Source organism: Macrosteles quadrilineatus, unplaced genomic scaffold (genome assembly GCF_028750875.1).
Source record: "Macrosteles quadrilineatus isolate MER2022 unplaced genomic scaffold, UCM_ALF_1.0 Scaffold_8__2_contigs__length_117827958, whole genome shotgun sequence".
Classification (NCBI taxonomy): domain Eukaryota; kingdom Metazoa; phylum Arthropoda; class Insecta; order Hemiptera; family Cicadellidae; genus Macrosteles; species Macrosteles quadrilineatus.
In genome coordinates this window covers 42315582-42341454 of record NW_026542601.1, presented here as the reverse complement: position 1 = coordinate 42341454, position 25873 = coordinate 42315582, and the positions used below count along the sequence as shown (strand labels likewise).

Sequence of the window (25873 nt, the reverse complement as noted above, 5' to 3'; positions counted from 1 at the left end):
TTCATAAGCCTTCTTACATATAGTACTTATTCGTTACTTATAAACACTAAATACGTGTAACGCATACTCATTGTATTATGTTTTAACTGAAAAATTATTAATTGTCAACCACGCATTTACAATACAATAATTGGTATTTGCAAATTATGCGTAAACATATTTATTGCTGATTATTAGAGATGTGTATGATATGATGCGCATCAAACAATGCTTAGGGAGTGTCAGACGGGGTTACTCCCCTCATACATGAAATATTATCTTAACAGGTGGTTACAGTCAACACCTGCGCTGGTGGTCCCTCCGACGTTGTATCTCCACTGTCTTCATCATATCAACATATGTGGTCTGTAGTGGTTGACTAAATCCTCACTGTTAGTTCAAGAGTTGCTCAATAGGTAGCGTTGGGACGTCTCGGTTGGAGCTGATCCAAACGTATCTCACTATTCATTCATTCATCCTTTAGCCAAGAAAGTATCACCACTGCTCGATCAACATGTCGGACCAGGAACCATTATTTACCGACCAGGAGTTAATTGATATTACCAATACAATTGAGGCAGAATACCTCGAGAATCAGCTTCGAGGTATTAGCGAGCAGGAGCTAATTCATATCGCCAATGCGTTGGAAGCTGAAGATATGAATAAAAAATTTCAAGAGATGACAACTGAGGAGCTCAAGAACCAGCATGATGATGATTCGTGGGAGTTGAATTGTAAATGGTGTGCTCAACCGAGGTGCCCCGAGGAATGGGCACATCTAAATAAATTAATGGCAAAGCTGGTCACAGTGGAATGTCTGCTGCAACAACGGGCTGCAGCGGAAATTGTATTAAATGAAACCTAATTCCTTAGTTTTAAGATTATTTGTATACTATATAAGTTTAGATTTTTGTAAATAAATAATATAAAAAACAAAAAAAAACAAACAAACAAACCAATAATTATAACTATTCCATACTATCTCAGCTTAGCTAAGACAGTGATGTAATAGTGTCTGCGATGAACCCTCTCTGTTGATTCCTACGCACTAATCCACGTGTCTAGACATCATAAATTATGTTAAAACATGTGGCGAGGTTGGCGAAGGGAGGGATTGTGGAAGCATCCCCTGTTATCTTTGTGAGAAGTTCACAACACTGGTGGTGAGGGGTACCCTCCGCCACTTACGCCATGTGTATTAATTGGTAATTACACATTGTCGAAAAAAAAACAAATTGTAATTAATCATTACCACCTCGGAGGTGGAGGCGGAGGTGGAGGCGGAGGTGGAGGCGGAGGCGGAGGCGGAGGCGGAGGCAGAGGCGGAGGTTGAGGCGGAGGCGGAGGCATGTGTGAGGCAGAATAGATATTAATTACCTAAAAACACTGCAATTACTCATTACCTTAAAAAAACTAATTGTAAATACTCATTACTCATAAAAAAAAAAAACTAATTGTAAATACTCATTACTCATAAAAAAAAACTAATTGTAAATACTCATTACAAAAAAAAAACTGATTACAAAAAAAAAAACTCATTACCAAAAAAAAAAAAACTAATTGTAATTACTCATTGTAATTACTAATTACCGGAGCGGATCCGGTGGATCCGGCACCCACAGTAGTGCGTAATTACCTCTACTAACGTGCAACTTCTGAGAAAATGAAGTGATTTGTTCTCGCCCTGAGCATCTTCAGCGAGTTTTTCTAAGCAATTTAATCGGCGTCAATTATTGTTGTCATACATTTGATTTATTTCTACATTGGTTATTTGAAAGATATGTAATATCTTTGACTATTAATACGTTTTCTGGTTTATTCCTGAATAAATATTGAAACATTTTAAGTTAACGCTATTGGATATACAGGTGCCGGTTTCTGTCTTTTGTGCTGACGAGTTCATTAGTCTATACAATTCCAATGCATTTGATTAAAGATCCATAACACTAGAGCACGCCATTGCTCCAAAATGCATTACTATTACTACACTCCGAAAAACACTTCTTCGAAAGGTACTGCTGTTTGAAACCGTCCTTGGTTCCCAAATACATATCTTGAGTTCAAAAAGTTCAATAGGCTAGAGCTAGTTTTATTTTTATACAACAATAAAGATAAAATCAAACATGAAAAATTAAATCAAACCCCGTATTTGAATTAATACATTCAAAGACCACACAGAAATAATCATCCATGAGTTAAACCCATCGAAGTATATAAAACAACACAACTTGTGTTATATACTTCGATGGTTAAACCACAAGTAGTATACTTACTCTACTGTCGTCTACCTTTTGATCTGTCGTTTCACCTCAACTAATTCGCTGTGGTTACAAAAGGAGTAGGAATACTACCGATGCAATGAATGAAGCTTCTCGCTTACGAAACTGTTATTTAAAACTGGTTAATGCATAACAATGATACGCTTCGTGCATTTTCTTCTTAACCCATCTTTCGTCACAGACATTTAAAATGCTAAAGTGGGATGATTCATTCTTTTGTTGACAAACCGTTAATCCTGATGAATGTAAAACTGTGGTAATCTGGACAATAGTGTGCTTTCTCCAGTCACTTTTACTTTCGTTTCGTTTGAAAATGCAAATTTCAAAGAAATTTATTGCCTACTTAATTGGCACACAATCTTTAATGTATCAGCTATGACTGTACTCAAAGTACAGTAAAGTAGACATTCAATTCAACAAATTCCACGTTAAAGTTGTATAACGTTTATAAATAAAAAGAACATTCAATTGAACAGCCAACAGTGTTTACTGATGTAAAATATTTAATTTTTTTATTTTTTTATATGGATTTTTGCCGAATTGAAGGGCAGAGGAATTTCACTCATACGATGGGAAACCTCTGTATTGGATATATCTTTTCATTAAAAGCCAAACGATAATTTCATATCGATATTATTGCATCGAATTACATTTTACTTAATTTCCACACTTTCATGTCAAAGTTCCATCTCAAAGTGATATGTTCTTGAACCTTCGACCCTCGGATCATAATCTCTTATCTTCGATTGTATCTCCAGATACAATATTTCGTCATTTGCTTATATAAGATAGAATATAGAATCAAACATTATGTAATCGATGTAAAATGAGTTTTGAAGTACACTTTACAAGTAATTGTGCTAGATGTAACACTTGGCTTGCAGTTTTTTAATATAAAAAGGTTTACAAGAATATAATTTATACATTAAACATACCCTATTAGATTTATCATCCCTAAAGATCATCTGTGACTATTGTGTATGTAGAAAATACCATGGAGATTCCGGAAAAGTATAGCTATACATCTATATAGCTTGGTTGTGTGATAGCTACCTTAGCTACTGCACTAGGTACAATACTGTGTGAGCTAAAGTGCTTTGCTAAACACTCCGAAAACGTTATGAGTTCCTTTCGCATTTACGATGTTCGTGGTAACACACTTTCATTGTATAGAACCATAGACTAAAGGAGTATAGACATATATGTCTACTCCTTTAATCTATGATAGAACTACGGGTACTTATTCTCCACGCTTGCGGTATTGGAGTTGGCCATTTCTGTAATCTCGCCAATACAACACTAGATACAGACTTAAATTTGAAAGAATATCTTTTGGCAGTTCTTCAATTGAAAAAAAAATAGATTAGTGCCTTTCAAAGACGTGTCTTTTGAGCCAAAGAGTTTCGGAATAATGATTTCCGGTGAGATTGAATGCTGTATATTTACAAAATCTTCGTCTTGCGGAACAAAAATGTTCAGAGCTATGCTAACATTAGTTCTACAAAACAATCAATAATACGCAGATATAAATCCACAAACCTAATCTGGTCCAGTATCAGACTATCGAGAATTCTTCTTCTCCAAGAAACAAATCAGAGAAATTTCTAGTGAATGTGATTATATTTTCAGCAAACTATCACTCATTGTACATACTCGTTAGCTGAATTTTCAAACGTTCAAGAAATATTTTTTAAAGAAACGAACCCGCAAAATTTCTATTACATGTAATAGTATTTTCAGCAAACAGTCACTCATTGTACCTACTCTTCAGCTGAGGTCTCAAGCATTCAAGAATTATTTTCTTCAATAAACGATCCAGCCAACTTTCTAGTACCTGTGACCATGTATCCATCAATCCTTATCTAGTTGTACCTAGTACTCTTTGGCTGAAGTTTCAAACCTCGAAGAAGTGTCTTTCTCCAAAAAACAAACCAGTGAACTTTCTATAGTACGTGTGACTACTGTATCTGCAAATTGTTACTCTTTGTACCTTTCTGTATAGCAAACCCATTCTTCGGCCCTGAACAGAACAGAACGAATCCTCCTTCATTCTCCTCAGACTGGTTGCAATCTCGATACTGCAATGATGAAAGATAAATGTCTATTCAAGGCTAAGGTTGCTAAGGATTGCTGCCTCAACCATTGTTGCGCGGTGCAATACGCATGTGCACGTCATCACGGCAGCCATATTGGATTTGGACACTGTAAGACAATGTTTTAATAAAGTTTTTTTCACACTATGGAATCTTCTCTCGGCTTAAATTGGTAGAGAAATACAGAGCATGATCATTATTTCACTGCATAGATATTTTCTACGTTTTTTGACCACCAATACGTTAAATTTTTCAGCAGCACACAAATATTAAGGGGTAAGTTCTATAAGAATAAGCAGATTTTGCTGTTGTTTTAGTAAGATACGAAGAATGGAGTATAAGTATAGCACGAATACTTAACCGGTATGGATCATAAACAAATGACGTTGATGGCCCGAATCCTAGTAGCATTTACATAATGTATTGGCAGTTCCATTTAAGCAATGTTAAATGTTGATTTTCGGGCTAGTAACATCATTTGTTGATGTTGATCCATACCGTGTCTGTTCAAGTATTCGTGGAGTATAGTATAATACCCGCGCAGTTAAGACATGTACTGAATCATACCTTTACAAAATAGGTTAAGACTCTCAAACATTTCCCACGACACTCTTTTGCTACTATCTTACGTATACATCTCGCAATTCCAATACCTTTCTTTCTTTCATAGGTCTTTCGGGAGACCATCTTCCTTCTAAGTACTGTAATTTTTGTCATAATCCGCAATTATTTAAATTTATCTATTCAATAAAAGTATTCGTTTATAATACAAAGGAACGTAAATGTTTAATTGAATAAAACATCAATAAAACACGCATATTTTTGGGTAGTAACAGAAGTTTAAACAATGTTCTTTCCACTATTATTTTAATTTTGGAAAACCCCGCCAATCAGAGAGGGGTTGACATAAACAACAGATGTCATATGTTGAATGAATAGACACCCCACGTTAGGTTAGGTAGAGGTTATGATGTCACCGGAAGGGCGGGAAGGTCGCGCGGGAAACCAATCTGTCAGCTGATTGTAACTAAATGAATAGCCACCTGCTGGCTGCACATAGAGTATACAACAATACAAGATGTGTATTTTGAGTACCGGTATGTATAAAGTTTCATACCTAAGAGTTTTACTCGTTATTAGCAAAATTTATAGAACACAAACTTAAGTTCAATGACTAAATTGTATTAGGACTTTGACGAAAGATAGAACTAATCATTCCATTGAATATCCCACTTTAGAATATTTTTTTAGAATAAATCAAATTAGCCACACTCTATAAAGAATTTTTAGAAGAGTTATAACAAACTTTTACAAAATCTTCACTTTAGAGCAATATAACAATATAACAAAAGGAGTACGATATCAACTGTTAGTCAATAAAAAATAATAGCATATTTTCTTTGTCATCAAGATTGTCTCAAATGCTTGTCCACCTTAAACTTCCCGCATAATTGTAGTATCTAGAGTCAATGATATTGCTTACATAACTAAAACCTTGAATATACAGGATATTTCACATCACTGACCTCTTTGTGTTAGCACGGAAATTGATAAATAATGTAGGTAGGGATGTTAGTATGTTTCTTAAATTGTAAAATACTTTAACTATGTGTAAAATCTGGAGCATACTAAGTGTTTCACGGCTTGGGACGTTTTAATGAACTGTTGTCAATTATCTCATTTAAGTTACAAATTTTACAAATTTTACAGATTTTAGTTACAAATATGTTCTAATCTTTGTCCTCTTGTTTGTTTCAGATATCGAACCCTGCACCATGGTTGGTCCTCCGAAAATCCCCCAGTGCGGATAAACTCAGTTCACATTTTTAAACTCTAACAGACATTCTCTAGTATAATTCTGATCAATCTGCTTTTATTTAGTGATAATGCGATCAATTCGTTCCTTTTTGTAGATAGGTTAGTGCAAGATTCACAATATTTTATCACCTAAAGGTAGCTATTACTGTGTAAATAATTATAGACCCATATCACTTTTACAACCTTTTTGAAATTGCGGCCCACAAAAGTGAGTTTGTCGTTTTCAAAACCCGAAATTCCTCGTAGGAAAGTGTAGTATTCTTTAGAGTTTTAAATAAACTGTGCACGCACTTGGTATTTCCAAAGTCTAAGTTCGAACCGAGAGCGACATGACGAGGTCGTAGACTTCAGTAGATGTTCTCAAGACAAGAATACAACATGACTGGGAAAGGAGGATACGGAGACAACTTGAGTCAGGTAAATTAATTAAACTAAGATTAGAACCCAATCCAATTATTTTTGTAAAAACAATTGTGAAAACCTTATGCAATCGTTTTGCAATAAAATTATATTGAACAGGACGATGAAGTTCTGTTTGAAATTAGAAGTTCAGTCAAAAAACCTAAAACATAGTACAAAATTGTACCATGCACCATTAACCAATTTTGTTTATGACCAACCACTTTTTAAAGCTGTTACACGTGGCACTTTAAAACAGTTGTTGACATTATTCAATCATTTCATTGACTTTTAACAATAGACCTAACTACCCAACAACTCTAGTTTTTGTTTATTAAGCAGCCTTTGGTCTCTACCTGACAAAATGTAAACAATATCATACCTTTATAATACACGGGCATTTTTATAACTCAATTTATTTCTAACAAAGGGAATCAAATTCAATCAGTTCCAAGATAGTATTTAAATTGACGACTTACAGTCTCTTTCAATGAGACTTTTCTCCACCTTGCACAAAGTATAATAACTTCTTCCCTATTAAACGTTTAACTGTATAATATTTACCAGGTGACACTGACGGGGTTCCTACAGAACGAAGAGGACTCGCCACCCACCAAGGAGAAGTTGCAAGACCACGGAGGAGTTGTAAACAAGAGCTTCGAGATGCCAGCGGACGACCTTCCAACCAACGGACTCACCGGTCAGTTTCAAAAATTGCTTTCTATTGCTTTAGATATCAATCAGAAATTATTTTCCAGCATTACAACAGGTATATTGGAATCCACCAGTTCAGCATGCGTTATTAAGTAGGCCTACTTGACCAATTTAAAACCCCTCCACAAGGAAGAAGATGTTCATATTTTGTATTTTCGGTCTTATGAAGGTTGTCTCAATGAAAAGTCCCTTTAAGTGTTTTGAAATACAGTTTGACTTAATTCGTAGCAACACTCCGGTATGTTGGGTAAACTGTTAATATTCAGTGATTGGAAGTTTTGAAGTCGATAAAACTGAACATGCGCATTTTGACGATTACTTGAATCCTCAAGGTTAAGACTTTTGACTGCAAAGTTTATATTTGGGAGGGGTAGAGAAAGTTTTTACGTTTCGATACAAAGAACGCCAGAAACACGAAATTGCTCATTGTTTCTTTGTAGTATGGCAGTAGAACAATTTAACTTTGGGATCGTTGCCTCAATTTCTCTATTAAGATTTTTAATGTTAATCCCAACGACATGATACATCGTAGGTATTCGAACCTTAAGTTAGTTTGAATATTTTTTAAACAAATTTCTCTTGTAAACAACAAAAAATACAATACAATAAATTAAAGAATAAAGTAACTAATGATCCACGCGTCGCATTCTGATTTGAATTACATCTAGTATGCGAGGCCGAGTGAATATTCCTTGTGAATACTGAGATTAATTTCCACTGCAGGAAACAGTAACATCCGGCAGTCACCTGTCACAGAGTATTCTTTTACTTCATTGAAATTGTTTTTACTCCATGCAAACTCCTGTGTGAACAATCACAACAGTTATTGCACATTCTGCTACGAAAATCCACGTTTCTACACAATAAATAAAGATAATGTACTTATTCGTTAGATGGCATGGCCAACTGTATTTGCCAACAACCATAGTTTTGTAGAATAGCAGTAATGCGAAGAATTTAATTCGTTAAATTGAAAACGGAGTCTGCTGGGGACATAGTCCTGGGGTTCTGTGTGCATGTCGTGTATAGAGAATCAACATCTTTCTAAAACCTGATCAATCATCTGAAACCTGTTGTGTTCATAGTATTTTCAAAAAGAAACTCAAGGCTTTTGACGTATCTGGTGGTAAACCTACGTAGGCTCCACAAAATTGACCGTTTCATATATCATAACAAAGAGAGAAATAGTTTTCAACTTTTCTTTTCAAACTTATTTCCTCCCTGGTGGACTTGACTAGTCTCAAGTAAAAACGTGGGTAATTGAGGACAAGTGAGAAGTATGAAGAATAATAAAGTGTTTGTTCACATAGCTATGATGGTGTAGACACATTAAGAGTAATATTGAAGTTTAAACTTTTTTGGTCCTAAGAAATAGAAGTCAAAAGTTAAGTGAATACGTTAGTTTTCTTCTATCAGTTGCAACTTGCAAGTTGTTGTTTTCGAGTTGCCAACATTCAACATTCATTCATGCAACATCAGTTCAGTAAGTCAACAATAAGCAACATTCATTCAATGTTGAAAGCAACATACTTTTATACAATCAAAAGGGTTTTACTGAATAAAAATTCTTTCCGAAACTCTACCTAACTAAATGACTTTACGAAATCAGTTTCATTTTAATTGAGTTCACTAAAAATTACCAGCTTTCAAGTAAACTATTATTTGAAATGATTAACGTATAGAGGACGGAAGACTTTAATTGGAATTGACATTCAACAAATCTATACTAGTGGACTCGTGGAATACTGTACCTAAAAGCGCCCTCTATTATGTTAACGACCAAGAAAACCACATTCAAGATAACCAGCTATAATGAAGTTGTAGGTTAAGTGCTGGGGAATATTTATAGTTCTAGTTTTATTTAACAGTGATGAGCGATAAAGGATTTATGCTTAAAATGATTACGGGTTGTTGGCTAAACAAAGAATGATTTCTTGGAAAACAATCTGATTGGTTTTGAGTACGACTATAGTTTTCAGTCTACGAAATTTCCACTAGTACGTTTTTATTACTTTGACCTGCAGTTAGATTATTCATAAAGCTCAATTAATTCTGTTTAAACTACTGTATTCTCTCATTAAAGTACAACAACTTGGCACTACTATCAGTAAAAATAGGATGGTTGTCTCTTTTAACAATTCGACCACAAAAACAATTTTATAAGATATCGCCATAGCATTTATAAACATATAAAGTTTAATATAGTTTAACGTCACTTAAGAATTGCTTGTCATTGTGGATTTCGTTATACGTGGTGTGAAGCCACGTCAACGACTCCTCAAAGGAAGCTATTTTAGCCTTACAATCATTAGGTTCGGCGTTAATCTCTTATCAGGGGGTTATATTTAAATAAGTAATCCAAATCATGATACAATATCTTAAGATTGAGTAATGTCACTACAGAAATCCAAACCTCTAATCTTATAAAATACTTTAATTCGTCGATTTTGTTTCTCATCATCGATTAGAGTAAACCCAAATTACTTGAATCGTTACGACTAAAACAATGAATTTCCTTTGATTTCTTGCATTTTTATAATTCAAAAAGTAGAAACCACAAATACTTGAAAAGAAGTCTTTCATAGTATTCGTAGTAGGAACTGATAACTTACAATAACCTCCACTGAATAAACCTTCAGAAGTACCTATATTTACACTTTTGTAGATTCAAAATTAGATTTTATCACTGTAAACAGGTTTTAAGAAAGTCAGCAGCACGGTACCTCATGCTCTAGGAGCCCGGGCTCAAATACCGCCAGTCACTAATTCGCGTTTTACCTTGATAGATAGGTTAGTCAATGCTTTTACCTACGAGATATTTTTCTTGGACCATTGGTTCGAAATCCACCTTAAGCGGTAGGGCTGCAAATATAGAAAACACAAAAATAAATGTTCCTAAACGAGGAGATTTATTCTCCACCAGAGAACTGCTTACACTAAAAAGCTAAATGATAATGTGTAGGAATACCTGTGAATATTACAATAATATTACAGTATATTAAGGAGCAGACATATCATTAAAGTACCGGTAGGTTTACTCATTAATCTGATATTACGTAAACATCTTACAAATTTGGGCAAACTATTTATTGTTAAACATCAATTATTGTGACATCAAAACCATCTCCCACAGTTATTTTTTCAATTACCATTGAACAACCACGTGTAATATTATGTACACACATCATAATATTTTAACAATACAAATTGATGTAGGATAAGATAAAATTGCAACTTTTGCAACAAACTACACTGTTTATAAATATGTGCCTATACAATACCATTATTTCTGTTCATATTGCGTCTTCGTCTGTGGACTCTTCTCTCATCTTGGAATCTTTTCCGTAACATGAAGCGTGGAAGAGGAAACATCCTTTGAAAAATGTTGAAATACAAAACTCGATACCTCGTTGCCAATATAAGTAACAGAAGGTATGCGATGATAAATTTTCCATAAATCTCTATAGACACGTTCATGTTGTTTTCATTTTCTGTCACTTTTTGCGTTCTAATGTTTGACGTGGAAAACAAAAAACAAACAAAGGAATCAGCTGATTTTAAATCGTGATAGAAAGAAAACTTTGTTATAAAGAGTTTTTACCCGTAGAGTTTATTTTTGATCATGGACACTAACTTCAGTGTATATAGTATTATTAAACACACGACTCCTCAAATAGACTGTTTATAGAGTCTTCTACTGTGTGAATACATAAATACAACGTCGAATTCACACTATATGGTTTAAAAGAAATTACGTTTGGGACCAGATTTTAAACCATAGATTAAACTCACTCCTTTTAAACTTACTTTCTCATAGGTTTATACAAAACAGTTTTAGGCAATATTAAGAGTTGTATCCGTTTATGTAGAGGATGGTTGGTGTTTTAGCGAATTTCCCTATAGGGAAGTAGCTATTACCGTAGGTGGCACGGTAAGACCTAGACCCGGGACCGATTTACTTTTTCATTTTGATGTCCCCAGAGGCCAAAAACACCATTCGTTCAAATTTTTATATATGTATATATATATAGACTTATATATATATATATATATATATATATATATATATACGTCCGTGAACGCGATAACTTGAGTAATTTTTGTCCGATTTTGATGAAATTTGGTTTAAAGGTGTAAAGCGGGATAAACTTGAATGAGTTCGCGAACCAGCACGATCGGACCATGAGAACGGGGCTTTACGGGGGGTTTTATGGGGTAAAAATTGGTTTTTCTCACTTTTGACCCTCAAAACACAAAATTTCCCGATTTCTCTTTAGACCTTTTTAAAGAGCTTAAAAAAACAAATAATTTAGTATATAAAAGTATTTTTGTTCGATTATTAGTAACGGAGAAAATTAAAAAAATTGTAAATTTAAAATTCCCATGTTATTCTTATGGAGAATATTGTCAAATGTTGTAGTTTGCTTGTTTATGGATATATTTTGATCAAACTTGGCAAATTTATTTATTTTGTACTAAGCTATCAATATTTTACTCAAAAACACACTTTATTAGTTTCCTTGTAGCAGCAAACCTAGGTACTCGTTAAACCTAATGTTATAAAATATATTTAACTGAAAATCAATTCAGACAAATGGAAATTCGCTTAGTCGGCAGGTTTGCTGCGGCGGGGGTATTTTATTCTAGTACTAGCAGAGTACCCGTCCTTCGTACGGGGTTGGCATGTAAGTATAAAGTGACATTAGCGTATGGTTTGACAGCTCCATTTAAGTAATGTTAAATAATGTTTACATTCAGAATAGTGACATCATTATTTTAAATATGATCCTTACCCTCTCTGTTCTAATATTCATGCAGTATTTAAATGAATGTTTGAACCAGCTGTATGGAATTGTGAAATCAAAATTAATTTGACAGTTAGTACTGCTTGTTTACATTTTTAAACTTTGTAGGTTTGTTCTTTGTTGTCATGGATACCATCAATCAAAATTTACTTTGAAATCTCTCACCTCCGATTTTTGAAAGCCCACGGGGCAGAGCCCGAGGTCAATATTGAAGCGGGAATAGTTCTATATGTATCCTCGGAACTGTAGCTTCATGTGTGTGCAATTTGAGCCCAATAGGTTCAGTAGTTTTTGAGATTAGCTCATACAAACACACACACACACACACCACCTCTTCTTTATAATAGTATAGATTATACACTTATGAAAAATTATAAAACGATGTCTTATTCTCTGGATGTATATTCAAACAGTGAAGCAAAAATCTTAAAATCAGTCCTAAAAAAGGAGGAAACATTCAGTTGACGAAACGTAAATCATTATCTTAACTAAACAATAGGCCTATGTGAAAAAAACTAGCCTACGACTATTTCTATATAGTACACTTTGCTGGAAATACTATTCATTACCTACCTTAGGTTGGTAACACTGGTAATTTCAGTCCAGTCCAGAAGTGAGTCAAGGTAGGTTAGTGTCGATGACCCAAACAACAATACTTCTACCCTTTCATTTCCCTCCAAGGACTAAACTGGGAAATCGCACGGTTTGTGACTACTTGTCCGATTTCCATGTTTAACCTCGAATTTATTATATAGTACATAATACATTATCGATACTAAATAGTACCTTATTTAATTTTTTTGTGGAAAATAAGTCTTAAGACTGCTGGGATTTTAAATCCCTACAATTGTGTTTAAATTATCACTAGAGGTCGTCCAGTGGTCAAAAACTTGACCAAAAATGTGTAATTTACAGACTTCTCTATTTTCACCCCAAGTTGTAAATAAAACATGGGATTGGAATTTATTCCATTTGTTTTGATTCTCTGTACAGTGTATATTTCGTTGTTATTTCTTCACTCAACATGGCAACCCATGGGTCCATGTTAGTTTTTTTTAATTATAAATTATTTTTAGGCATATTTTAATTTATAAAGGGATTCTGCACGTCTACAGGAAAATATCTATCTAACAGTGTGCATAGATTTTCCCTGCGATGGCCACTAGCTGAGAAATTTTTTTTTAAGAATTACATGCTTTCCTATTAATATATAGATAGGGTATTGTGTTTTAATTCTAATTTAACTTCATGGTTAAAAGCATAGATTAAACATACAGTACTCCCTTAGTAGATTCGTGATCCTTATGGATCAGCCAAAGACAATTCTAATGTTAGTTTCGTCCAGTGCCTCAAGGCGTGTGTTTTTTGTTTACTATTTTGATTCATGTTATTTCGAATCTCGATTAACCAAATAAAACAATCTGATCGTAAACAAAATCTCTTCTACCGGCTAAGTAACCAATAAGTAAAGCACGAATCACAAAATTAACTCTAAAATGACAGAAACATATTTTGTTGATGGTTGTTATTTCGTTGGTTCGACCTGTGTCACCAGCATTAACTTGACATGAAGAACAATCTATGGGTTTTACAATGGGATTAGAAGTCCACTGTGATTTTTTGGTTAGTCTATGTACATAGTTTCCTGAGAAATGGAATCAAATGCAAGTTAGTTGGTTGACTTAAATAAAATCATAGGATGTCTCACATAATAAAGAATGCAGTAAATCTTCGTGATTAAATGCATATCCTGAACTATGTTTTACTTTACACTTTGCATTTGAAAGTTATGGTTTAAATCGCCAGTGGAAATTTCCGAATAATTTACTAAACGTCTCCTTATTCGTCCAGTTTAATGCAGTACCTCTCTCAAACCAGTTATTCAAATTTATTTTAATAACCTGCAATCAAAAGGTTGGCAACCATGAGCAAAACATCGAACCTAACCTCAAATCGTCTGCTGAACAGCTGATTGTTGTTTGATTGTTTACCTTACCACCAACGCCCACAGATCTTAAAATTAAGACAGTTATGACTACTTTCAATTATTAATGATGCCCAACAAATAGCTTTTAGTTTTAAAGCAAGAAATGTATTCGCTTCCACGTGCCATAATATTGTTATTTTGACTTTGCAATTTTAGGGACTCTATTTTGCTTCTGTTCTTCCTTGGAGTCTCCATGTTTCTTTGGGTCTTGAAGTTGAAGAACGAAGAAGTATTCAGTATAAGGAAAAGGGCGATAGGTGCCTGTCCTTCCCCGAATGAAATAAATATGGAAACTACGAACAAACTGATTTGATCTTTCCTGATATAGTTGATAATATATATATAGTTACAGTAGTACATTCAGGTTCTATTTTTTCCCTTTGAATAAGACCACTAAAACTACTTTTAACATATGTGTCAGTATAAATCACGATATATTATGTATAGAAAATATCAAAGAATTGCAATCACTTATAAACTTGGACTCTGTGCCTTCTGTAAAGAGCGCGAAATTTTTGTTTTGGAAAACTAGGTTCGAATTTGACCAATCAGCAATGAATTATACTGTGTAGCAATAACACAACTCGGTAGTTCTGAGTTCTCACATATGTATAAACAAGTAATAGGCCCTATGTCTTTCTGTTTTGCTAAATCCCTTACTAAACAGACCCACATGAAAAATCTTTTTGTACACACTTCCAGAAGGCATATAACTTAAGTAGTTCAGCTAACGCAAAACATTTAAACAAGTAAAATTAGTATTACAAAAGTTTCAAACAATACATTTTAAAACTTTAATTTACTTTTTCATCTTCCACGTGCTTATGCCCTTGAAGCATGCATAATTGAAAGATTAGTTTCCATTACCTATTATTCTCAGCCAACGACATCAATTAAAGATCCGGCCGTTAATTTCGCAGCCTGCAGGTAACTTGCGATTATCTTTTAGTTGATTTACAATCTGATTGCATCATTGTTTCATGACAATTGTAGCAATTGAGTAAGAAGAACCTTGCACTTGACTAAAGCATTCATCCGGAAAGCCACGTGTATTTTGATTATTTCCGGCTATTTTCTGCTTACTCTGTAGTAAAATGTCCGGTAGGTGTAAGAAGAGGTTTATGGGAAAAATCAAATAGGCATAGATAGGAGTTTTAGGAAGGATTGTAATCAAAGACACTAAAGACAGCATTCGTGTTAATATATGGATACTTTACTTGCGTATCAAATACTGGCGAATGAAGAACAAACAAACTATTTGTTTCATTCTCGTTTATAAAACTAAAGAACCTGTATTTGTATTACTAACCCTAAACTTACAAAGGATATTATGTACTAATAAATGCAAGTAAATGATAAATAGTATGCTTAGGTAGGATAGAAACAAATCACTGTTAAATATTGTAAAATATTGGATCATAAATTAAACAGATATTTTTAGTTAAACTCCTGACAAAAAAAAAATTCTGACAGTGCAACAGAAACAGAAATTAAAGGTAATACATTTTTATGTGTATTGTTCCTTCAATATGCTGTGGGTTTTATCGTAATAAATCTCCTTTACACTCAGATTAGCCATCTTTTGAAGATCAGCTGGAAAAAATGTTGGATCAAAAGAGTCCACTAAAAAACTATCCATTTGGAGCCACACATGATAGCCAATAATGTTTAACTTAACAAGATAATCAGCTGTTTTTATTCGTGGGGTCATTGGCAGCACTGGAGTTGCGTCCTTTTCGTTACATAGGGGAGTTGAACAACAATGGATTTAGTTCACCCCTCGAGCAAATCCTTCGAACTCTGCGAAGTAAAACCTGTGAGTCAACTGTTTATTTAAGATTGTTCAGAAGAAATTCACTGTTAGTCATGACATAACTATGAGAATTTGGGGGTTTCATGAAACGCATTTACCCTATGATTGTTTGTAGCTGTTTTACAATTTAACAGGCGATCCTCGTACGATTACATTTTGCAATGTGAATGTTTGTGAATGTGTTTTATGTTCGTAATTCAACTACACAAAACTACTGTATTGAATAGCACATATTTATTTAGCTAAAATAAATCATCATCCAATAAAAATGTTAGTTAAGAATAATTACTAGTAGTTGAAAGATTAGTAAAGTTCAATACAACAAGTCAGTTGGACATTTTAGCTATCAAAAGGACTTATTATTTAATTCATAATGTAATTCATATTATTATAAGTCCATTCGCAGGTTATTATATTTAATAAACTTATCCCTGACAGCAACCTTCGGTACCGGATTCAAATCACCAATGAATTTTATCTCAAAGCCCAGAAAACATACTACTATAACAAATAGTATAGTTATAGTAGTATGTTTTCTGTGCTCAAAGTGATAATGCTGCAACCCTAGGTCTAAACTAGATTGAGTTAATGTAAACAACAATTCCGGGCTCGTGCATAGCGTCATAAGACAAAAAACTATATAAAACGCAGTTAGTTATTATTCATGTTTTTTTATCATTAGGAGAGTAAAAGTAAAAGTACACTAATTGAAAGTAGTTTATCGAAGGTAAGACTTTTCCTAACCCCCCAGTCTAAACTAGACTGAATTAATGTAAACAACAATTCCGGGCTCGTGCATAGCGTCATAAGACAAAAAACTATATAAAACGCAGTTAGTTATTATTAATGTTTTTTATCATTAGGAGAGTAAAAGTAAAAGTACACTAATTGAAAGTAGTTTATCGAAGGTAAGACTTTTCCTAAAGAGGATAATCGCAAAACAAACGTGTTTTGCGCATGTTTTACGGGTCAATGTGTGTTATTGCTTCCAAAAAGCAGTTTTCCGTCACATGCAATTTGAATTAACAACTACATGAGAATTAAAAGTCCCCTGTCCTACCAGATGGTGGGGTAGATTGTTGAAGGAAGACGGGGAATATTCCGTTCCATCTGCTTGATCCTTCTAGTTTATTCCCCAGACCGCCTGGCGCCGCGCCGGCGCGCCATGAGGGCGGAGCCCTATTCATCATTTGAGACAGCTTCCGAACAAAAAACGTAGGAAAGTTCCGTCAAATAGTCTAGTGTTGTTTAGATTTAGAGGTTGGACCGAGGGATTTTTATTCATAGCAGGGATTTTTATTTTCCCCAGGGATTTTTACACCTTAGTAACTAGTACTTAAAATACAATTGAATTTATTTGATTGTTTTAGGAGGGGTAACAATAATCTATTCCTATTAGTGTATTTATTAATTTTAAAGAACTCTAAATCAAGTAAGAACTAACCAAAATATTATTATTCTTGTTTATTATGTGGGATGAAAGTAAAAATTCTTGGTATAAAAAAAATGTTTGTACTTGAAACGAGTCACTATCCCTATCAAGACTAAGAGTTATAATCGAGCTTAACTTTATAATTGCAGTAACTCTTGCAGGGCTTCAAAATTTCATTTGTAGGAAAAGGCATTTTTCTAAATAGTAAGAAGAAAGCTGTAAATAAATAGATGTGGATTTTTAATAAATATAGACTCGGTAATTCATAATTCTCGGGTTATTCTAGAGAAAACAAATTTTAGGGATTTTTTGGGGAAACTGGGACGAAAAGGGATTTTTATAGGGCGAAAGGGATTTATTTATCCCATTGGGTGAACCTCACACCCGCACCCTTCACATTCTTCAGTTAGTCTACAGGCGCGCCCTGATGATGATGTGTAGTGCTACTTCCGAAACGTTCAGTAAAAACCCAGTGACTTTACAATCTATATTGGTTCATCAGGAAGTGAATGAATTCAGGACTCCTTTTGCGAATAAAGGATAACAATGACAAGTAAGTTATGAATTATTGTTAACACAATGTATTATAACAAGTAAGAAATATTAAAACCTATCATTGTATATTGAAACTGCTTGTATTACACATAGTAAATTTACCACTCGTTCACCCATGGTTCAACCTATGTGTCTATTCCATGAACACAACTTACTGAAACAGTTGTTGAATTCCACTCAAAGTTGGGATTGTGCAACTCCTAATTGCGAATTCTAGAATCGTAGAGTTCCAAATCAATGGGTTTGTTATGGTACGAACTTTAGCCAATTAACTTTTATGACTTATTATTTTCGACCGGATATTCGTAGTCATGGTCACTGGATTTACGTCCGAACCGTGGTGCGAATAATCTACGAAACATGGATTGTATGAATGCTTGTTCCCTAAAGTGGCGATTTGTGTACCATTTAAAAAATCATCTTTTAAAAAAATCACCGTACCTAATTAAGTTGTATTCTCCGTTCTACCGTGTATTGTAAACAGTGAGTGTGAACTTTGTTCTTTGATTGTAATTCCACCAGAGAATTTCAAATAAATATCATATGGATCGTTTCATTTTCTAGAAATATATTTTAATTTGTGAAATAACATAAAATAAATAGTGAAATAAGCATACGCCGGGGAAGAAATCTGAGCAGAATACACCGGACATACTAATCCAAAATAATGGAGATTATTGTGTGTAACTATATGTTGTATCTATGTTGAGTTTGAGTATTATCATTGACTATGGTATTATGTAGTCATAAAGTTATTAAAAAGTGCCTGAAATGTTATTTAGTATATCATATATATTTAGTATATTACTTAGTATTAGTGAACAAATGTATCTATGGCTCTTATAGTCAATCGTGAAACATCTTTTTGGTGGTTTGATTACATAGAACGATGAATATTAACTATAAGACGTCTTTAACCTTATGTTTCTTGAATATCACGATATTTCCTAACATCTGGTTGACTAGGAACTGAATGGTTTCCCAATTCTCGATCAACCTTTAAGCTTACGTCTTTAAGAAACCATTTGAGTCATCTGAAGAGAATTTTAAGAGGTATTTTAGTCCATAATAGAACTACTAATTACTTTGAATATTTTTTTTAGATAAAGCAATAAAAGCTCACATTGTAATATACGCTTTAAAATAGAGAAAAATGTTCACACAAGCGCACTGAAATGTAACAAGTTAATATACTAAGCTAAATAACCTCCGAATTTACTACCATAATGTGTAAAATAATCACGTAATCTGGATGTTATTATTATTTAACTTCAACAATTGTCGATCTTCAAAAATATTTGATCTTGAAATAGTTTGCACTCTCTGCAGCCCAAAAGGTTTTAACAATCACTAACCAAAACTACCAAATTCGTGACAGCAGCAAAAAATACTGTATTTAAACCATTTTACGTTTTATTCCTCAGCGATGTCGAACCAAATCTAATCTTACACAATCGTTAATCTAATGATCAGTCTATAACATTAAGGCGTAGTAATTATGCAATGCTGAAGGTCTCGGCAAATGACGCATGAATAGTATTCCAGTCAGCGGCGAGTGTAACGGCATCGCGCATTGCTTGGTGCTCAATCGGCGCAAACATCTGCGCAAGACCGCGATATGCTAATGGCTAGGCGAACTAGGCACTGCAGATGCAAATGGTACACAGCCAGCAAGGTAGATCGAGCAATAAATGGGAAATGGGAATCGTATAAGGTAACGCTTAGAGTTTGCGAGGGTTACAGGAAATCGAGTAAAGGACAGATGAAATGAGACAAACCAAATAGTTATAAACGATATTCTTGGATTGTGCGACCTTATACGGAAACATTTGAAACCCCCTAAATATCTTAGATCCACGCATACTATTCAGCATGTCAGCATGTGTTGTTCAGGATGAAAGAGAATGAAACACACCAAGAGGCAGGAATGAGATTTTCATTTCAATGCTCATTAAACTCGTGGTGTTTTCTGGTAGATAAAGTCTCCCAAGTGGATCATATATGGTGTAAGCCAACGAAAGTTTTTTTCGATTGAACTACGACGACCCCCCCCCCCCCATGACAAGTCATATTGTTGACATTGTCATAGAAGATGTAGATTCTATGAAGAAATCCAGATGCAAAAAATAATAAACTTGAAAGTTGTTTGTATTCGAGAGATAAATTGTGTGGTAAAAATAATTCGTGTGTGATTTATAACAATTCAGGGTACACCATAAAAAGAATAGTTAAATATTAGGTTCAATCAATAATATTATAACCGAAACTGAATGGATCATAAACATAAACAAATTATGTCACTGGCTTGAAAGCACATAGATCCAAGAGAGCGGACAGTCTGAAAGTAATCATGTTTATTGATATTTATATGGAACTGTCAAAAAACTTCTACACTAACTGTTACGGCTGTTGCTGTAGACATTCAGGCCAGTGACAGTGACGTCATTTTTGTGTTTAAGATCCACACCGTTTTGGATCTAATATTAATGGATTCAATGATAAAATAAGATATAGTTTGAGAAGATAAGATTGAATATTTTGAAGTCATTACGGTAGTAAATTCAAAACCAAAATAGCCGCAAATTGATATACCTTTACTTTAATGATCGTGGGTCATACAATCAACAACTGCGAATTAGCATTGTTATGATCAACACGCGCTGAAGTGTTGACAGGCACGCCTAGAAGTGAAGAAAAAGCTGCAAATTGTCTAGATTGGCGCGGCTGATGGAAGAAGAAGAAATTGCGACAAGATGCGATCTGAACGACATTCCAGCACGCCAGCTTTCACAGATTCCCTCAGGTGTTACTCTGTGTCCATAGAGGAAGCAGATTTGCAACGTACATAGAGTAAGAGGAAACCAACTTGGGCAATGAACGTGCAACGGTGTAATGGACCTGTTTTGCATGAAATATTGGGGTGAGCCGGCTGTTGTTGGTTTATTTTATTACTAGCTGTGTACCCGTTCTACGCACGGGGATCTTATAATATTCAGTTGAAACCTTCTTATATAACGAACAGCAGTTGGTTTGCATATTTTAAGATATGCTGGCCAAACTATTATACATAGCTTCATTTTATGTTGTTTTTTGTTGTTCCGGATCGGTATGACAATCAATAAAAGGTTAAATTACCTCTGTGTCTGCCGGTCGATCCTATAACGGTAGGCTTACTTTTATTTTTACTATCTGATCTCGTTTGCATGGCTCAATCACGTCCTGGTTGAAGTTCGTTCGCTACGCTCACTCACCTGTATGTTGGAGCTCGTTCGCTGCGCTCACTTTCCTTCAGGTTAGCTCGTTCGCTACGCTCACTTGCCTTCAGGTTAGCTCGTTCGCTACGCTCACTCGCCTCCAGGTTGCAAATTAGCTGTTGTCATAAATGTAAAAGAAATAATAGTGCTAGTGCTGCACCCTGTTGGTAATCCTTGTAACTTTAATGCTATTGAACATCACAGAACAGAACCAACTTGTTTAATTGAAACAGCTGTTAAGATTCAATAATTTCATTTCTCATAAGGTTAACATGGGCTTCCAGAAATTCCACGTCAAAAATCGACAAAAACTTGATTTTCAAGGGTTTACTGTTAAATATCTAACTGTCTCATATTCGATGAAATACGTCTAAAACCATCTCATATATGTATAGTATTTGGAAAATAAGTTTCAGGCGGGACAGTGCTATAGTTATTGAGGAGTAGTTGTAATAAAGTGCGTATTTTAGCGTTACCAAGAGAATGACAGATAGACAGACAGACAGACAGACAGACAGACAGACAGAAATTGAGATAAGGTTTGATTCGGTTTCTCTGACCTATGAAATGTAAAAATAACCAAAAAGTTCATTATTCTAAGCAATGTACAGACAAAACTCTAATTTTATTTATATAGATATTACTAGCTGACCCGGCGAACTTCGTATCGCCTAAGTTATAGGTTTCCCCTAAGACAGACCGATGGAAAGAAAGTACCGTTACGTTTAATTTTCAAGATGATCTCGTTCGCATCGCTCAATCACGTCCTGGTTGAAGTTCGTTCGCTACGCTCACTCACCTTTGGGTTGGAGCTCGTTCGCTACGCTCACTCACCTTTAGGTTGGAGCTCGTTCGCTGCGCTCAAGGTTAACATGGGAAACTCCAGAGCCACTGGGGCGGAGCCCTTTTAAGAATTTCGAAACGGGAAATAGTTTACGTCCGATTCGCATACCTACAGAATTTACACACCAAATTTCATAACGATCGGTGAAGTCGTTCCGGAGGAGTTTGCAGACAAACACTGTGACACGAGAATTTTATACAGACTGTCCCAAAAGTCCCGGACCGGTTTAATATTTTCTAAACGACAACAGATAAATCAATAAGATTTGGTACATCAACACCACACCTAAAAATCTACTTTTTTATGGAAATATAAATTTTCTGTCATATCATAGGGACGTCCCGCAAGGAGTCAGAAGGAAATCTTAAATAGAAGTATAGGTTGACATGTACATCAAATTAAAGGTCTTTACTAGCAGAATATAATGCTGCAAATTTGAACTCAAACGGACAACCAAGTCAAGAATAACAGTGGTTCAAAGATTCATTTAATTTGCATTTGGGGGCATAGCCCTAGGAATCGGAAAAAAAATTTTAACGTAAGCATAGGTCGATATGCACATCAAATTAAAGGTCTTCACTAGTAGATTACAATGCCGTAAATTCAAGCTCAAAAGAACGCCTGAGTAAAAAATGGCAGTCGTTCAAAGATTCAAAATGGCAGGTTCAAGAAATCTTTGAACGGCCGCCATTTTGTAACGGGTGATCCTTTCGAGGCGCGGTTTCCGGCATTGAACTCTGCTAGCTAAACCCTTTAAACTGATGTGCATATTGACCTATGCTCCTATTTAAAATTTCCTTCTGACTCCTCGTGGGACGTCCCCATGATATGACAGAAAATTGATAGTTCCTTAAAAAAGTAGATTTTTAAGTGTGGTGTTGATGTGCAAAATCTTATTGATTTATCTGTTGTCGTTTAGAAAATATTAAACCGGTCCGGGACTTTTGGGACAGTCTGTATATTAGATTTTATATTTGGTAATTTTATTGTTTATTTTTATTAGCGTTTTATGGATTTCAGTTAAGATTGTCACGGTTCAATTGCAGCTTTTATAGTATACCCTGAAAAGTCTGTTGATTAATGAGTTAATGTTGTCAAACATGTTTCACTCTAATTTTAGGCCGTATATACAGGTAGTAGACTATAAAACTTGTGATATATTAAAATATAACATAAATATTATCAGAAAACATGCAATAATTTTGCTCATCCATGGATTACATGATAAAATATTCTATGGTGTAAGTAAGACGTAGGCCTATGTCTAAAAATAATTCATTAATGTTTCATAAATATCAGCCCACAATATGAACCATAATAAGCCATAGAGAGACGACTTTTTTGATAAGGAGATTTACAAGCAAAATGTTAGTGAACATTAGGTACTCGTATGATGAAGTATTATTATATTGATCATATAAAGTTTTCTTAAGGTTGTTATGTTATAGTGATTTAATGATTTTTTAAAGTGATTCTTAATTTTTGTGTTATAATCCAACATTTACCGCTTAAATAAATTAATTATAAGGTGGAGGGAGGGTGGCGGTGACAGTCCGTATTTCATTAAATTAATTTTAAGCAGCAGGATGGTAAAAACCTCCATTGATTACATGAATAACGCGCGTTTAGACACGATAATAGTATAATAGGAGTTAAAACGTGCAAACAAGGAAAAATGGAAAATCCTCCTTTGGCAGATGCATAGAAAATAATTTATTCCTCGTGCAATTTACTATTGACGCAAATACTACCTTATTTAATTACGAACTGAATGTATGTTTTTACTGTACTGTTACAGTAATAACAATTGATTGCTTGTGCTCAGCATTCTTCTAAGATGTCGTAGGTAATCACTAGTGTTTTATAAAATAAATTATTTTCTACACTACGTATTTGTTAGGAATGTATCTATATCATAGAGTAGAAGAGATGTACGCCTTTGTAGTTTGTTATTTACGTACGCTAAAACTACTAAATTTACAGGGCTGAAGTTTTACATAAATGTAGATCATGAACGCAAAAAGCCTATTCATGCCTTAACAATTACCTAAGGTACGCTACGGGTAATTTGGAAGTAGGTTTCGAGTGGTCTTGATAACAATAATATGAAAAACCTTCACATTTTTCCTTTACTCTATTTATACTTTGATTGGTTTTCTTTTTTTAAGTTGGGATTTTATTTCGTAACGCAGATGATTGAAGAAAATCTAAGAGAATTACAAAAGGAAGGCCTACTATTGTTCATTCACACATTCAATAAAATTATAAAAAATAGGTACAATAAAAAATATGTGAATATTATTTAGGATCAGGACCAGGAAACTATTGACACTAACGTAAAAGCTAGATCTTTCTAAGACCTTCTAAACCGTAGACCACCAGCTGATTTGGAATGGAAGGAACAACAATGACGACGTTATCTGATTTAGAAGGCAGTGGCAGTGACCCGGCCATTGTCATGGTGTCGCCGTGAATTTCAAGTTGAGGTTAGGATTTACCTTCTTCTTTAGTCTTCAAACGTCGAGGACATGGTCGGAAACGAAATTAGTAACGATTGATTACCTTGCAAAAACGATTACGGTGTTCCCCAAGGTTCCAGATTAGGCCCCATGCTGTTTTCAAGATTATTGCTATCATATTACGACGATTGACTAAAGGTGTTTGGAATTATATGTTAAGCTGTATCGTTGCTGAAGTTCTGTTCTGAATCTGAAATAACTAGCTACTTCCACTACTTCTCTTATTGGAAGATTCGCAAAAAGGCTTCTAAGGTTACAATTACTTATAGATTCAACTCTCAGCAGGGGCCCTATTTTTGAAATGGTTGACTGTTGAGTTGAGTGTCGAGTCATTCTATTTCCAATCGTTTCGTATTTTTGAAACGGTTGACGGTGGACTTATACAACCAAAACTACTCAACACCTATCGAGCTGTTGAGTGGAGGTTGACTGCACTTTATTCTTCCTCTCTTTCGGCAAAAAATTACTCTTTTTGAGACGACGCCATATTGTTTTGTTATTGCTTTAATTTACTAATTGCGATTTAGAGGTTATGTATTTGTTGTCAATGTATTAGCACCCAATTATGCGATTGTTTTCTGTAGAATAATCGCATTTTAATTTTATTTACTGTGTCAATACTAGACTATTTAATCAAGGGTTTTATTCTTGTTGGAATGTTTGAAATAGACTAGGCATACTAATTGAACTTATTATAAGATAATTATTGTTATTAGACCTATGATTTAAGGTTTTAAGATTGTGGTAGAGAGAAACAATATCATAGTTTGTTTCAATACCATTCACCTAATAAAGGGATCAAATTAATTTAAGTTACGATATGCTTTCAGTGCAATGGCAAATAGCCGCTTTAATCTAAATAAAAAACAATTAAAAATAACATAAAACAAACCGATGAAGGAAACTAAAATAAGGTGATGTGTTCCGAAATAGAGACGAAGAAAGCAAATAATAATGTATTTAGGATGAGTGTAGGACCTAAAGTAAAGCGCAGCCTATGCCTAAACTTATAATTAGCTACACCCTAAAACAAACATCCATAGTAAATTTTATTTTTTATACTTAAGTTTATTACTTTATTTAGTTTACTTTAGTTAATTACTTAAGTTAAGGTACTTTGCAATCACTAAGATTAAGCAAGACATAACCTCAATCTCAATTTCTCAAGAACGGAGTTGACAGTTTACCTCAGTGTCTCGAAATATGGCAGATTGAGATTAGCTGCCAGATTTTAGAGTAAGAAGAGGTTAAATCGAAGTCCGCAAGAACTCTGCATTGTGATTGGTTCAAAATGACGTCATCTGAATTTTTGACGGTCGTATGCTCTACATTTCCACCACGAGTCTCTCAACTAGTGATTCCCAACTCGCTTCCCAACTGTT

The 25873-nt window shown here is 34.4% G+C and overlaps 1 protein-coding gene across 1 annotated transcript in view; it reads left to right on the top strand.

The window, feature by feature from the left end:
• Positions 1–25873, top strand: part of LOC128999786 (sodium-independent sulfate anion transporter-like) — an 83393-nt gene that overhangs the window by 40545 nt on the left and 16975 nt on the right. Inside the window, exons 2-3 of the mRNA XM_054426462.1 lie at positions 6110–6586; positions 7136–7268. Coding sequence (XP_054282437.1) covers positions 6524–6586; positions 7136–7268 — 196 coding nt within the window. The 5' untranslated portion in view covers positions 6110–6523. The remainder of the gene's footprint in view (positions 1–6109; positions 6587–7135; positions 7269–25873) is intronic.